General features: G+C 36.9%; 1 protein-coding gene across 2 annotated transcripts in view; it reads right to left on the bottom strand.

Moving 5' to 3' along the window:
* GALK2 (galactokinase 2) overlaps nt 1–17,470 on the bottom strand; it is a 119,891-nt gene that overhangs the window by 68,843 nt on the left and 33,578 nt on the right. For both annotated transcript variants that reach the window (XM_081831050.1, XM_081831049.1), the window contains exon 5: nt 14,301–14,447. In XM_081831050.1, the coding sequence (XP_081687176.1) occupies nt 14,301–14,447 (147 nt within the window). The remainder of the gene's footprint in view (nt 1–14,300; nt 14,448–17,470) is intronic.

Raw genomic sequence — 17,470 nt, 5'->3', positions numbered from 1 at the left:
AGAGCGCTGGGGTATATTTAATGAAGCAGGTGGCTTATTCCTGAGAAATCCTAATTAAAAAAAAAAAAAAATCCCTGCGTCTGTCAGGCTACTTTGTGTCCAAGTACTTCACTTCAAAATGAAATGAAAGGGTGTACAGTATTTTCAACTCAAGGAAGATAAAAGTAAATGTATATACAATGATCCCATCCTATGTGTTTACTTAAATATGACCAACGTGACTTTTCCTTCAAAATTATTAGTTTAGCGCGCCTGGGTGGCTCAGTTGGTTAAGTGTCTGCCTTTGGCTCAGGTCATGATCCCAGGGTCCTGGGATCAAGTCCTGCATGGGCTCCCTGCTCAGTGGGAGAGTCTGCTTGTCCCTCTCCCTCTGCCCCTCCCCCTGCTCATTTTTTCTCTCTCTCTCTCTAATAAATAAATAAATAAAACATTTTTTTAGGGCGCCTGGGTGGCTCAGTCGGTTAAGCGACTGCCTTCGGCTCAGGTCATGATCCCAGGGTCCTGGGATCAAGTCCCACATCGGGCTCCCTGCTCTGTGGGGAGCCTGCTTCTCCCTCTCTCCCTCCCCCTGCTTATGTTCCCTCTCTCGCTGTGTCTCTCTCTGTCAAATAAATAAATAAATAATTTAAAAAAAAAAAACATTTTTTTAAAAAAGCAAATACAAAATTATTAGTTTGGGGCACCTGGTTGGCTCAGTCAGTGGAGCATGCAACTCTTGATCTTAGGGTCATGAGTTCAAGCCCCATAATGGGCATCAAGCTTACTTAAAAAAAAAAAAAAAAAAAAAAAGACCACAATTATTAGTTTAAAAGAAGTCAAATAGAAAACTGGTTAGTAAAGGGGTGGATGTTTGCAACATATAATACATGAATACTTAATATATAGAGTTCTTATGGAGTAATATAAACTGAGTAGATATATAACAAAGTCCAAAAAATGCAAATGACCAATAAAAAACATGGAAAAGACGTTTAAACTGTCTAATCATCAAAGATATGCCCAAGACAGAATCTATCAGATTGGAAATTATTTTAAAGATTGATAAAGTGTTGGCAAGGCTGTGGGGAAATGGACTCTCATGTAATGTTGCTGCATATTAATTGATAAAATCTTTCTAGATGACAATTTGACAATGAATTTCAAAAGGTAAAATGATGATCAGGAACAAGGCAAGAATGTCCCCCATCACCACTGCTTTTCAACATCATTGTGGAAGTCCTAGTTAGTGCAATAAAACAAGAGAAAGAGATAAAAGATATACAGATTGGGAAAGAAGAAATAAAACTGTCTTTGTTGGCAGATGACATAATTATCTATGGAGAAAATCCAAAGGAATTAACAAAAATGAACTAGTAAGCAATTATAACAAGGTTGTAACATACTAGATTAATATACAAAATCAATCACTTCCCTATATACTAGCAATAAACAAGTGGAACTTGAAATTTAAAATATAAAACCATTTATATTAGCACCTAAAAAAATGAAATACTTAAGTATAAATTAAATAAAATATGTACAAGATTTATACAAGGAAAACTATAAAACTCAAATGAAATCAAAGAACTAAATGGAGAGATATCCTATATTCATGGAGAGGAAGACTCAATATTGTTAAGATGTTAATTCTTCCCAACTTGATCTATAGATTCAATGCAATCCCAACCAAAATCCCAGCAAGTTATTTTGTGATTATCATTGGATTCTAAAGTTTATATGGCAAAACACCCAGAATAGCAACACAATATGAAAGGAGAAGAAATAAGTCAATTAGAGAAAGACAAGTATCATATTATCTCATTGATAGGAGGAATTTGAGAAACAAGACAGAGGATCATAGGGGAAAGGAGGGAAAAATGAAGCAAGACGAAACCAGAGAGGGAGACAAACCACAAGAGACTCTTAATCTCAGAAAACAAACTGAGGGTTGCTGGAGTGGAGGGGCGTGGGAAGGATGGGGTGGCTGGGTGATGGACATTGGGAGGGTATGTACTATAGTGAGCGCTGTGAGTTGCGTAAGACTGATGAATCACAGACCTACACCCCTGAAACAAATATACATTATATGTTAATTTAAAAAAATTTTTAAAAAAAGAATAAAGTTGGAGGACTGACACTTTCCAACTTCAATACTTACTATATGGCTACAGTAATCAAGACAGTTTGGTATTCAGAAAAGAACAGACAATTAGATCAATGGGACAGAATAGAGAGTCCAGAAATCCATATAAATATAGCCTGATCTTTGACAAAGGAGCAAAAGCAATACAATGGAGCAAAGATAGTCTTTTCAAGAAACAGTACTGGAACAACTGGGCATCCATATGCAAAAAAAAAAATGAATCTAAACACAGACCTTACACCTTTACAAAAATTAAACCAAAATGGATCACAGACCTAAATGTAAAACAAAACTATAAAACTCCTAGAAGATGACATAGAAGAAAACCTAGGTGACTTAGGGCTTGACAATGACTTCTGAGATAAGGCACAGTCCATAAAAGAAAGAATTAATAATCTGGATTTCATTAAAATTAAACATTTCCCGGGCACCTGGGTGGTTCAGTCGTTAAGCGTCTGCCTTCGGCTCAGGTCATGGTCCCAGGGTCCTGGGATCGAGTCCCGCATCGGGCTTCCTGCTCGGCAGGAAGCCTGCTTCTCCCTGTCCTACTCCCCCTGCTTGTGTTCCATCTCTCTCGCTATCTCTCTCTCTGTCAAATAAATAAATAAAATCTTTAAAAAAAAATTTAAACATTTCTGCTCCACAAAAGATGGTATCAAGAGAATAAAAAGAGAAGTCACTGTCTGGAAGAAAATATTTGCAAAAGATGTATTTGATAAAGGACTGTTAACCAAAATATACAAAGAACTCTTAAAACTTAACAATATGAAATAAACAACCTGTTTAAGAAATGAGCCAAAGACCTTAAGAGACACCTCACCAAAGAAGATATACAATTGGCAAATAAGCATATGAAAAGATGCTCCACATCAATATGTCATTGGGAAAATGCAAATTAAAATGAGATTAGTACACACCTATTAAAATGGCCAAAATCCAGAACTCCAAATGCTGGTAAGAATGTGGAGCAACAGGAACTCTCATTCATTGCTAGTGGGAACGCAAAATGATACAGCCACTTTGAAAGACAGTTTGACAGTTTCTTTCAAAATTTTAACATATTCTTTTCATACATTTAAGCAATCACACTCCTTGTAATTTACCCAAAGGAGTTGAAACTTATGTCCACACAAAAACCTGCACACAGATGTTTATAGCTGCTTTATTCATAATTGGCAAAACTTGAAAGCAAGCAAGATGTCCTTCAGTAGGTGAATGGATAAACTATGTAATATCCACACAATGAAATATTATACAGTTAAAAAGAAATGAACTTGTATGTTCATCTTTTAGTTATTTTCTCTGCATACAGTAAATGTAGTAGGTAAGGACTATACACATATGTGGTATACTTAATATCATGGGGATTGTCCCAGTTGATTCTTTAAATACTAGATAACATTTAACTTATTCCTGGGTACAAGTCAAAGTTTGGAGGCCTTGAAACATAGTGACCTAATAATGATAAGGATCTACGGATCACAGCAAAAGTTCAAACACAACCAAGGCATATGCATGAATTTTCAGCAACAGTGGTTTCATTTGAAGCCACTTGGAAACAGTGAACCATATTCCTCCAATCTGTTGCTCCCTAATTTGTCTTGTTTGCCTTAATTTATGCTAAAGGTAAACATGTATTTAGCCTAGTAAAGGAAATGGAAAAAAAGGAAACCACCTCTGCAAAGCAAGGCTTCTAATCTGTAAATTGCTTAGTCACAGCATCCAAGTGAATCCAAATTACTCAAAATCATTAAATAAATGATTCAGTCTCCAATCCTACTCCTAAAAAAGAATATAATGAGAGATACAAACACAATGCCACCTAATTAAAAGAAACTTGGTTCTTTTTTATTGATAAAACTATGTGAATGGTTTTATATTTACGTATTAACAATATTAACTTAAAATTTCAAACATTTTTAAACATAGGCCACCCCAGTGCTAATGCTCAGCCCTCCTGGTTTTTGTACCAGTGAGCACATGGCTTTAGTCCACGTCCAACACTTAATTAAGATTCTTTTCAAAAGATTATATTCTGGATTTACCGTCTTCTTAGCGGCCATGCTGCTGTAGTTCATTAGCAGTCCACATCTGGCTGGAATGTTTTAAACTACTATTTTCCTTAACCATTATATGGATGAGGTTTTGTTATTCTATGCAAACTGAAACAACATCCTTCAATGGACTTCTAAACATAATTTTAGTGACAGTGCAAATTGTTTTCTGATTGTTCTTATATCATGTAGCAAACTGCTACTAAAACATTCTCATCAGTGTTTAAACTTTTGTGTAATTGTGAGATTCTTTTCGTTTTCATGTAGACCTTATCTTTACTTTTTAAGGACAAGATCTCAGTCTGAAGGCCAAGAAATATTTAACTCAAATGTAGTTATATGCAGAGAAAAATATACCCTTAAATTTTCTCAGGGAAACTCAGGAAATAAAAACTTGGACATATCTGGCACAAAATGTTGAGCAATTCACTTACTCTGCTTCTGAACCTCAAAGATCCCTTGTACAGTATGGATTTCAAACACCAAAACACTCCTCTGAAAGAGGATCAATCCATGTCTATACAATTAACTTGCCCCTGAAATTAAGTTACCTAACCCTGTTGAGGGACTTAAACAACTAGAAGAGTTATATGACATCACATAAAATTTTGAAAAGGAATGTCATGAGGCAGCATAGGAATTTCTAGGCCTTGGCTGACACATTTTAATCAGTCTGGCTCAGAGAACTGTTATAATACACTTAAAGGTTCACTCTGCTTGAAATGCCCCAGGCCCCTCCCAGTACTGTGTCAAGACACAGCCTCCCCTTGCTTTTTTAGAACTTACCACTTATTTGAAAACTTCCCCATTTAACGACACCAAGTAGCCATTCTTATAACCCTGTTCTCCATTTACACATAAAATACCTCATACCTTGTATGAGCTAAATGCTCAATTAATAAGTCTTCTGTTAGTACCCCACTATGTGCATTTAAGTTCCATAAGGGCATTGACCATTTCTTTTCTTTTCTTTTTGTTTATCTTACAGATTATTTTCTCCCTGGTCAGCATAAGGTACAGCATACTACTTCCAACTGCAAGAAACTCAAAGCAACATGAATCACATCTTGACACCTCAGCTCACAGCCCTCCAAAGGCCTTCTATTATACTTGGAATGAAATCCAAAGAAGACTCTACACAATGTGGTAATGTGGCCTCTGGGCAGCACTCTTCAGCTTACCTCCCACCACCCTGCCCTCTCACCACACTGCCCCACCCTGGCCTCTGCTATTCCTAGGACATGATGAACATGCTTTAGCTTTAGGGCTTTTGCATGTGCTGTTCCTTCTGCTTCCCTTTTGTGCTTACTCCTTAGTCTCTGTTAAAATGGCTCCTCCTTAAAAAGGACTTTTGACTCCTCACCTAAAATAGCAACTTCCCCTCACTACAGCCTATTTTTCTTCATAGCCCTGGCTGATATTCTGTATTTATTTAGTTATTCATTATCTCCTACTATCACCACATACACCAGCACGTAAGTCCCGTGAAAGCAGGGGCTTCACCGACTTTATTCACAGCTGTATCCCTGGTTCCTAGAACAATGCCTGGCACTTGGTAGGTGTTCAGTAAATGTCACCGAATGCTATTTCCAAGACTTCGGATAGGAAGTTTATACTGTGGATGAAAAGCCTATCTTCTCTGGGAAGCCCACCCTCATAAATCCAGTGTTATTCCTGTTACATTCTAAGCTTCCCAATAACAAACAGGATTCTTGATGCCTAACCATGAGCTTCTCCAGTTTCCTCAGTGGACAGCAACTCTCAAGGGAAAGTTTTATGCCCAATCCATATTCCAGGTTACATCACATGAATTGTATTTTTGACAAATGCCAAAAGATAACTGTGCATAGAATGACCTCCAACCCCATAGCTCCCTGCTGATCATTTCAGCCCTCATCAACCACAGACTTAGGGGGTTTCTCCTCCTTAGATTTTAACATGAGGATGTAGTTCAGCCCTATATTCTTCTATTATACCCCTCATTCCTCCAGAGTGGGTCTTCTGAACATCACTTACTCAGTCCAGCATCTCCTGAATTCAGAGTCTACACCCTACCCCACCCCATCCCACCCCAGCAGAGGGAAGAATTTGTGGGTAGAAGTCTACCTAACACACCTTACTATCCAAGGCTAGCCTCCAGAGTTGCAACCTGTTTCCCGAGCCAGCCCCCTATCTCTAATCTAAGATCCTTAAAAGGAACTTGGTCTTTCACTCTTGGCCTCCAAGGACAATTCAAGAAAGACAGAAACTGAACACAAGTCTAGAGAAACTTGAATCCTGAGCTAAAAAAGTACAGGCATACTTTACAGAATGTCTCACCACCTCACATTTTCCTGATAGAACACTTGGCTTTTGATACTCAAACTTCATAGACTATATATATCTTTCAATACAACACTTTTTGAAAGGTGTTTATGTAATATATATATATATATATGTGTGTGTGTGTGTGTGTGTGTGTGTATATATATATATATATATTTTTTTTTTTACACCCTTAAGCTTAAAAACAACATTGTTAACAAAATAAGTGTACAGAATACTGGGTTACCAGGTGTCCTCAGAGAAGACATACAATGTACTACTAAGTAAAGTAACTGCTTGTTTTTTTGTTTTGTTTTGTTTTGTTTTTTGTTTTCAAAATGTAGTCTATTTTAATTATTCAAAGAACTTATTTTGTGTAAAGTAACTGCTTCTTAACAACCAAATTAATTGTTTCATGTTCTAGAATATTGTTTTACCTATTTTTCATTGTATTTCTGTGTTACTTACATAGAGGAATTTTTACTGTGTTTTTGTAACATTGTAGGAAATTAGGTAGAGGTTCTGAGTTGAGGAGTAATGCATTATAATTTCTCCTATTTAAAATAATAAGAATTAGGCCTATGATTTTTTGCAGAACAACTGAGTTTTGGAATGGACTCATGTTAAGTGGAAGTTGCCTGTATTTTCTTGGATCCTTTCACCCAAAACCCATCAGCAAGCTTCTCCCTCAGCTGTTCTGATTTGGTCTTGCCCCAACAGCTCATCTGTTCTTAATCTCTAACTATGATGCCTTGAATCCCTTCCTGCATCTTCATGTCCACCCTCCAGTTCTCCCCCCCTTACCTTTTCATTCCTTTCACCCCTTCTCGCCATCTTTTTCTTTATTCTCAGTTAATTTTTACTTTCGCAGAAGGGATATATGCACATAACCTAAAAAATCAAAGGAGCTACAAGGCTTAAAACAAAAGCAGTCCATAACTCTCCTGCTCACACCCCCATCCCCAATGCAGCATGCCCAGAGTCAAACACTTTCCACTCTTAGCTCTTGCTTTAAATTATCAAAAAAGCTGAATAAAATGCTATCTCCTCATTATTCCATTTTAAACTTTATCTACAGCCTTCATATTAGGGTCAGTAAGGATTTTAGCTCTCTTAGACTCTCCTTTCCCTACCTCCCTTTTGTGCTCACTCCTTAGTCTCTGTTAAAATGGCTCCTCCATAAAAATTTATGCCAAAATTTTTGGTTAAATCAGTATTCAGTGTATTTATAATTGAGGCTAGTGTTATGAGCCAAGTCATGAAAAATTATTGATTTCCTTTCTGGAACATTTTTTTGTTTTTCCTATATTTAATAATTGCCTAATTTCCTCATTTGCTTAGTTGTATTTGCATGTCCAGCTAAGCCTTCCTATTCCCTACAATAACTCTGTAAAATCATTCTCAATCCATTTTTCCATATGGTCAAACATGTCAGATTTACCACTTGTTGTTGTTGTTGTTATTGTTTTCCTGATAATATTTATCAATTCCATTTTTTCCCTCCCTCTTCTGGTTCTAATCTGTACTGTTCCCTAAGCTTTTCTGGGTGTCATGGGTGTTATGTTGGGTTTTCCCTTAACCAATGTTCTATAAATACCCAACTCCTCTCTCCTGTATTGGATTTACCATTTCCTAGTTCCCATGTCATCTTTCTTGGTTTATTCCCTAGTTTTGGTGGATTACCTTCTATAGACTTTTATGCTGCATGTCTGAGAATGTTTTATTCTAGCTTTATACTTGATCAATTCATTTATTCTAAGCTAGAATTCATTTATATTTTGAAGATTATAACTCAAAAGATTATAATTCATTATATTACTCTGTTGCCTTCTATCTTCCAAAACTATTTTTGATAAATTTTCATTCCCTTCTTTTCTCTTCTCTCCTCTTTTCTCAATCAGCCGTTAGTGTGTTTTCTATTAACATTCAAGTTTCAAGGTTCCCAGATGATGTACTTTGATTTGTTTTTTCTCTTTATTTTTTTAATTTGTAAAAAAAAAATTTAAAAATTAAAACAAAAAATTGTTTATTTTCATTTATTATGCTGAACACCCAATGAGCACCTTTCAATTTGAAAATCCATTTTTCACTTTAGAGAAATATTATTTTTTTTAAATATAGTTTTCTAATGATTCTTTTCTCTTTTTCTCCTTACTAGCTGGATATAGAATTTCTGGAACTGATCTACAAATTTTCCTATATTTCTCTCTCTTATTGTCCCTCTCTTTTTTTCCCTACTTTATCAGAGAGTTCTTCCAATCCTTTTACTGAAACTTCTGTTTTAGCTATCATATTTTTAATATTCAAAAGCTCTTATTGTTTGGTCCTTTTCAAAAAACGAAACTCTGTTCTTTCTTCAACATTTTATTTTTATCTCTCTGAGGATATCATGGCTTCTTTGAAGCATTCTTCAAAGAATTGTCTCTGTTTTCTCTGAGTACCTTTTTTAATTTTTGTTTCTTTGGTTGTTTGTGTGCTTCATGTTGGAGGCTTTCTTCCAAAGTCTGATTATCTTTTGATACCCTATCGTATTTAAGAGTGAATCACTAGAAAGGTTATTTGTAAGTGGGCCTGTAATCGGGTCATAGAGTAGCTGGAGAATTTTTGTGGGAGAATTTTTGTGGGAGAAAGTCACCAAATGTCCATATCTACAGGTCTCTTCTCCAGGATGGTTCCATTTCTTCTGAGAAGGATCTTCCAGTATTCCTAGTAGGATGTGGAATGGTAAGGCTGCCGGTATACTAAAGCTGAGAACAGGAAGGGAGTTGGGAATTTCACTGTTCAGATGTAGAATGTCCTTTAATCCCCCAGTTTTCAATTCTATTCTCATCCTGCCTTTCTCAGTGCTCAGTGTTGCCAGACTATCTCTGATTGTTTCTCCAGAGATTCCTGCAAAAGTGGGGGGAAATGGTCTCCTTGCTTAGGGGGTTAAGAGTAGGCTCTGAAGGTCTATCTTCTCCTCATAAAAGCTTTCAAATAGATTCCCACCCACCATGTCACCCTACTTTCTATGGTACTGGGTGCCTCTAATTCCTAAGCCTTTCCAGACAGCTGTGAATCAACTTGCCTTCCATCTGTACTTCCTTCCACAGCACTTGGCTCTGACCTTTCTTTACTCTGCTAAGTCATGCACCATCCTTCCACATATTTTCCATCTTTGTATCTTGTCGTTTCGGGTTATTTATGTCTCCTTGATTTACTAAAGATGAAACCTATGCCTCCATTTTCTTGCTTTCCCTATTGTTTGGGGATGGTTTTTTTGAGAAAAGAAACAAGTGAGGGTTGGGGAAAGAAAAAGTAGATATGTTCTTTGTTCTGGCATCTTGAAACCAGAAGTCTCTAGCCTTTTCTATTTCATAGGTCTTTTTATTACACCATATTCTCTTCTGCCAGTTTCCTTCTCATTTATAATTTCGGTCTTCCAGAATTTCTGGGTGACTAGCCATCTTGTTTTAGTGGTTTCAGACATATAACATTTCATTTATTAATAAGTTAACAAATCCCGTATCTACTTACCATATCTCATTTGCAGTAATTAATATCTGCAATTTAACAGGGACTACTGGATGTACATATTAACTGGAAGGGAATTACTCATCAATTGGGAGAGATTAGTCACCGATCTCTTGTGGGACTTATCTTTCTTATCAGATAGGCTGGTTATTCTCTGTTTGCCTTTCTGCCCCTCCATTCTCACACTTCTCTGTACCCCAGAAGACTGACCTCTATGGACAACTCCCCTTGCCCATTCCCACTCACTGCCATTCCTACCCACTTCCCTCTTTCACTGCCTCACTGCATCTCTGGCAACATTACTCTACAGTCATAGCTCCTAAAGTATGATAGCTTCTGGTTTCACAAGGGAACTCTTCCTAGTTGGTTCCCCTGACCCTACTCGCATCTCTGTAAATAGTCTCTTTATTAAACTGTCTTCATTTATACCTGTGTGCCATTTGTTTCTTATTGGACACTGATTATCAGTTTTAAAAAATTTTTGAACTAGCTCTTCTCTAAAGTACATTGAGTTCTTGCGTTCTATGTCAACAATAGGCACTTAACTATAAAGACTCTGAGCAAATCAGGCTTCCTTTCAATTAAGATTCTATCTCACTACAGCAAAGAAACTCTCCTAAATAATGATGCTAAGCCCCTATGAAATATAAGCATTGTCAGTGCAACTCAGACTAACAGAGAAAGCTAGGATATACATATTGTTCCCTTTCGGCAATGGAGTCAGTTGTTTTTTTTTTTATGTTATGTTAATCACCATACATTACATCATTAGTTTCTGATGTAGTGTTCCATGATTCATTGTTTGTGCATAACACCCAGTGCAACATGCAGAACGTGCCCTCCTCAATACCCATCACCAGGCTAACCCATCCTTCCCCCCCCACCCCTCTAGAACCCTCAGTTTGTTTTTCAGAGTCCATAGTCTCTCATGGTTCGTCTCCCCCTCCGATTTCCCCCCTTCATTCTTCCCCTCCTGCTATCTTCTTCTTTTTTTTTTTTTTAACATATAATGTATTATTTGTTTCAGAGGGACAGATCTGTGATTCAACAGTCTTGCACAATTGCTGTGGAGTTAGTTCTGATAAAAGTATATTTGCTATTTTTTATTCAAATTTTTAATTGAGCTATAACTAACATACTTATATTAGTTTCAGGTATACAACATAATGATTTGATATCTGTATATATTGTGAAATGATCATCACAATAAGTCTAGTTAGCAACCATCACCATACATAGTTATAGAATTTTATTGTCTTTTGATGAGAACCTTTAAGATTTACTCTCTTAGCAACTTTCAAATATGCAATGCAGTATTGTTAACTATAGTTACCATTCTGTACATTACATCCCATGATTTATTTATTTTATAACTGGAAGTTTGTACCTTTTGACTCCCTCTACCCATTTCACCCATCCCCCAACCACCACTCTGGCAACAATTAATTTGTTCTCTTACGTATTAGCTTTGGTTTAAAAAAAAATTTTAGGGGCACCTGGGTGGCTCAGTCGGTTAAGCATCCAACTCTTGATTTTAGCTCAGGTCATGATCTCAGGGTTGTAAGATCAAACCTCACATCAGGCTCCACACTGGTTATGGAGTCTGCTTGAGATTCTCTCTCCCTCTGCCCCTCCTCCCACCTCTCTCTCCCTCTCTAAAAGAGATAACAGTAAAATAAAACATTAAAAAAAATTTTTTTAGATTGCACAAGTGAAATCATACATATTTGTCTTTTCATGTCTGACATATTTCACTTAGCACAATACTCTCAAGTTCCCTCCATGTTGTTGCAATTGGCAAGATTTCATTCTTTTTTATGGTTAACTAATATGTCATTGTACATACATACCACATTTTCTTTATCCATTCATCAACAGATACTTAGGTTGTTTCTGTACCTTTACTATTGCAAATAACACTTCGGTGTACATAGGGGTGCATATATCTTTTCAAGTTAATGTTTTCAATTTCTTCAGATAAAAGCCCAAAAATGCAATTGCTGGAGCATATGGTAGCTCTGTTTTTAATTTTTTGAGGAACATCCATACTGTTTTTCATAATTGCTGCACCAATTTACATTCCCACCAACAGTGCACAAGGATTCCCTTTTCTCCACATCTTCACCAACAACTACTTATTTCTTATCTTTTTGATACTAGCCATTCTGACAGGTGTGAAGTAATATTTCATTGTGGTTTAGATTTGCATTTTCCTGATGATAAGTGATGTTGAGCATCCTTTCATGTGTCTGTTGGCCATCTGTATGTCTTCTCTGGAAAAATGTCTATTCAGACACTCTGCCCATTTTTAATCATATTGTTTGTTTTTATGCTATTGAGTTGTATGAGTTCTTTATATATTTTGGATATTAACACCATAGCAGATAAATAATTGGCAAATATTTTTTCCCATTCAGTAGGTTGCCCTTTTCTTTTGTTGATGGTTTCCTTTGCTGTGCAAAAGCTTTTTATTTTGATGTAATCTCACATTTCAGTTTCATCTACATTCCTTATTCCAACAAATCACACCAAGGCAGAGACCTGGGTAAATCCTTGACTCATCTCTGTCCCTCATCCCCATACCCAATGACCAAGTCTTATTGATTCTGTCTGAGATGTACTTTAATTCTATGATCCAGGTCTCTCCATTCTCTCCACCATTTCCCTAGACCAAATCATTTCCCTACTACCAATACTGTTACTACCCTCATATCTAGATTTTATAATAGAGCCAAAGAGATCTTTCTAAAATATAGGTATGATCATGATATCCTCTTCCTAAAAGCCTGAAATGGTTTTACACTGCTATCAAGATAAAGCCCAAATTCCTCAACATGGCTTACAAGCCCCAGCATCTGGTCTCCTACCCTGTCATCCAAATTACTCCAGCCAAATTAAGCCCCTTTTGGTTCCTCCAACAATCTACGATCACTCTTACTCTAGATATTCCCACATAAGATTCCCTCCACTGATACATGCCTATTTATGTTGCCAGTGTTTTCATGCTATCACTATTTCTTGACAAACATCTACAAATCCTTGTGTGTCAGCTTAGATGTCCCATGCTCTCTAAATCTGCATTTAGTGTGCTCCCATAGCACACTACTTATCCACTTATCACACTCTATTATAGTTGCCTGTTACTTATCTCTGTTCCCCTTTCAGATCATAAGCACTGTGAGGGTTAAAACTGGACCTATTATAGCTCCAATGCTTTGAATATTACCTGGTACAAAGTAGCCACTAAATAAATAATGGCTAAATGATGACCAAATGAATAAACAAATAAACCATTAGATTAAACATAGTACCAGTGGAAGCACATTTCACATATGGACTTTTTTCCCCTTGCTTTCTTTCCTCCCAATAAACGAAAAACAAGTAAGTTGCCCTTCCCATCAAATAAGCCATAGCTTACGAAGGGCTAACCAATGTACACTTACCCGTGACAGCCAAAGAGGACTCTATCTGAGCCTTTGCTTTCTCCTTTATTTCTCTTTTTCCTCTTACATATAAAATTTTCAAACTGAAAGTTTAAACAGGCGAAGACAGACCAAGCATGTGGCTGACTTTCTCTTGATCTGCCTGATGCCCTCCCCAAACCATCTATAAATGTGGTAGTATATGTGCATGGGATAAAAAAGAACCTATGATAACATTGTGTTTGAACCAGAACTCCAAAGCATTAATTAAAACTGAGCACACCTGCTCTGAACTGCAAAGTCAGAGATTTATGTGAACTTGTGAGTTGAGGCTTTCTGACCTTTTGTAGGATTTATGTTTCCTTTAAATAAGCATTTCCTCTTTGTAATGCAATATTTTTTTTAAAGTTTATTTCAGTGACTAACCTGCTGGTATAAACAGATATGCTGTTCGGTTCCTTTATTGCCTGGTCTTTACCCTTTTTACCCAGTGCCTGTCAAATATTTAATTTAAGGTTTTGGTTGAAAATAAGCAGGTCCAACTATGAGGCCTACAATTTCTTGGTCTAAACTGAACTTGTTAGTGAGGTGATCCAAAAAGATATCCATGCACTCAAACTCCACACTTAATGTAAGAACATAAGAGCATTTTAATACAGTTATTCACAGATCTGCTCATTATTTGCAAAGTATCAGATACTTTATAGCAGTTTATCACAAGCAGGACTTATTAATTTGTTAGGTTACAGTGCCTGCCCATGTATAGAGTCCTTTCAGGTAAGACAGAGTTTTTAATCAAAGTAAGATGTTATAATTTTGAGATTCAGATACTAATGGCTTTAGAAAGAGAGAGTTCTGTGAGGCTAACACATTCAAGTTGGTTACCTTGGATAGGTTCATTCCCAGCACTGTGAGTGTCACCAAGCCAGCACAACAAACCAGAGCACTGGAGCTGGAGAGTCCAGAACTTGGTGGGATGTTTCCATCTACCAAGCAATTCATTCCAGTCAGGTTGCTAAGACCAAAGTGTTCCTAAGAATAGAAAGAAAAATAGTGCTAGTAACTTCAGTGTTGGATTCGAGGAGTAGCAAAACATTCTTTCATTCCCCAGAGAACAAACATTTATCAATGGACTTATTATGCTATTTATAGAAACTACTTGTGCAATTCAATTTAGTTGAGTCTATACATGACATTTCATTTAATGGTTCTTGGCCACAGGGTTCGGTAATCTGAAGATTATTTTTTACTTTGTTCAACAAAAAGCTATTGATCCATTTCCTAAAATTGCCTTGAATGATCTTTTTCTTGAACACTCATTGATTTGAACAAACGAAACAATTATAATTCAATTTCTCGAGTAGCAGGACAAGAAATACACAATATTAGTGAGGCAGGTTAAATCTCCATGTAGCACAGCCCAATACAATATGACTGTAAAAGTCTAACAGTAAGGATCCCTGAGGGGGTGGAGAGATAGAGAGGACTAGAAGATATATTTGAGCAAATCATAGCTGAGAACTTCCCTAATCTAGGGAATGAAACAAACATTCGTGTCCTAGAGGCAGAGAAGAACCCTCCTAAGATCAAGGAAAACAGGCCAATGCCCCAGCATGTAATAGTAAAACCTGCAAATCTTAGAACCAAGGAAACCATCTTAAGGGCAGTTAGGGGGAAGAGATTCCTTACGTACAGAGGGAGGAACATCAAAATAACGTCAGACCTATCCACAGAGACCTGGCAAGCCAGGCAGGCCAGAAAGGGCATATTCAGGGTACTAATGAGAAGAACATGCAGCCAAGAATACTTTATCCAGCAAGGCTGTCATTTAGAACAGATGGAGAGATGCAGAGCTTCCAAGACCGGCAGAAACTGAAAGAATATGTGACCACTAAGCCGGTCCTGCAAGAAATATTAAGGGGGGTTCTATAAAAGGAAAAAGACCCCAAGAGTGATATAGAAAAGAAATTTACAGAGACAATCTATAGAAACAAGGACTTCACAGGCAACATGATGACAATAAATTCATATCTTTCAATAATCACTCTCAACGTGAACAGCCTAAATGCTCCCATGAAACGGCACAAGATTACAGATTGGATAAAAAGACAGGACCCAACCATATGCTGTCTACAAGAGACTCATTTTGAACCTAAAGATACATCCAGACTGAAAGTGAAGGGATGGAGATCCACCTTCCATGCCAACGGACCTCAAAAGAAAGCTGGGGTAGCAATTCTTAGACAAATTAGATTTTAAGCTAAAAACTGTAGTTAGAGACACAGAAGGACACTATATCATTCTTAAAGGGTCTATCCAACAAGAAGATCTAACAACTGTAAATATCTATGCCCCCAAGATGGGAGCAGCCATCTACATAAGCCAACTGTTAACCAAAATAAGGAGTCATATTGATAATAATACGTTAATTGTAGGAGACCTCAATAATCCACTCTCAGCAATCGACAGATCATCTAAGCAGAAAATAAACAAAGAAACAAGAGCTTTGAATGACACCCTGGACCAGATGGACCTCATAGATATAAACAGAATATTCCACCCTAAAATAAGAGAATACTCATTCTTCTCGAGCACACATGGAACTTTCTCCAGAATAGACCACATACTGGGTCACAAATCAGATCTCAACTGATACCAAAAGATTGAGATTATTCCCTGCATATTCTCAGACCATAATGCTTTAAAACTGGAACTCAATCACAAGAAAAAATTTGGCAGAAATTCAAACACTTGGAAGCTAAAGACCACCCTGCTCAGGAATGTTTGGGTCAACCAGGAAATCAAAGAAGAACTTAAACATTTCATGGAAACCAATGAGAATGAAAACACATCGGTCCAAAAACTATGGGATACTACAAAGGCGGTCCTAAGGGGGAAATACATAGCCATCCAAGCCTCACTCAAAAAAATAGAAAAATCCGAATTCACCAACTAACTTTATACCTTAACGAACTAGAGAAAAAGCAACAAATGATGCCTATGCCATGCATTAGAAGAGAAATAATTAAGATTAGAGCAGACATCAATGAATTAGAAACCAGAAACACGGTAGATCAGATCAACGAACCTAGAAGCTGGTTCTTTGATAGAATTAATAAGATCGATAAACCACTGGCCAGACTTATCCAAAAGAAAAGAGAAAGGACCCAAATTAATAAAATTATGATTGAAAGGGGAGAGATCACAACTAACACCAAAGAAATAGAAACAATTATTAGAAATTATTATCAACAACTATATGCCAATAAACTGAGCAACCTGGATGAAATGGAGGCCTTCCTCGAAACCTATAAACTCCCAAGACTGAAACAGGAAGAAATTGACAACCTGAATAGGCCAATAACCAGTAACAAGATTGAAGTAGTGATCAAAAACCTCCCAAACACAAGAGTCCAGGGCCTGATAGATTCCCTGGGGAATTCTACCAAATGTTCAAAGAAGAAATAATACCTATTCTCCTGAAGATGTTTCCAAAAACAGAAACAGAAGGAAAGCTTCCAGACTCATTGTATGAGGCCAGCATTACCTTAATCCCCAAACCAGGCAATGACCCCATCAAAAAGGAGAATTTCAGTCTGATATCACTGATGAATATGGATTCAAAAATTCTCAACAAAATCCTACCTAATAGGATCCAACAATACATTAAAAGGATCATCCACCACGACCAAGTGGGATTTATCCCCAGGATGCAAGGGTGGTTCAACATTCAAAAATCAATCAATGTGATAGAACACATTAATAAGAGGAGAGAGAAGAACCTCTCAATTGATGCAGAAAAAGCATTTGACAAAATATAGCATCCTTTCCTGATTAAAACTCTTCAGAGTATAGGGATAAAGGGAACATTCCTCAAGTTCATAAAATCCATCTATGAAAAACCCACGGTGAATATCATCCTCAATGGGGAAAAGATGAGAGCCTTTCCCTTAAGATCAGGAACACGTCAAGGATGCCCACTCTCTCCACTATTGTTCAACGTAGTACTAGAAGTCCTAGCAACAGCAATCAGACAACAAAAAGAAATAAAAGGT

This window comes from Leptonychotes weddellii, chromosome 9 (assembly GCF_054177405.1).
Source record: "Leptonychotes weddellii isolate Sample4059 chromosome 9, ASM5417740v2, whole genome shotgun sequence".
NCBI lineage: Eukaryota > Metazoa > Chordata > Mammalia > Carnivora > Phocidae > Leptonychotes > Leptonychotes weddellii.
Note: the sequence above shows the minus strand (reverse complement) of the source record. Positions and strands in the feature narration are given on the sequence as shown.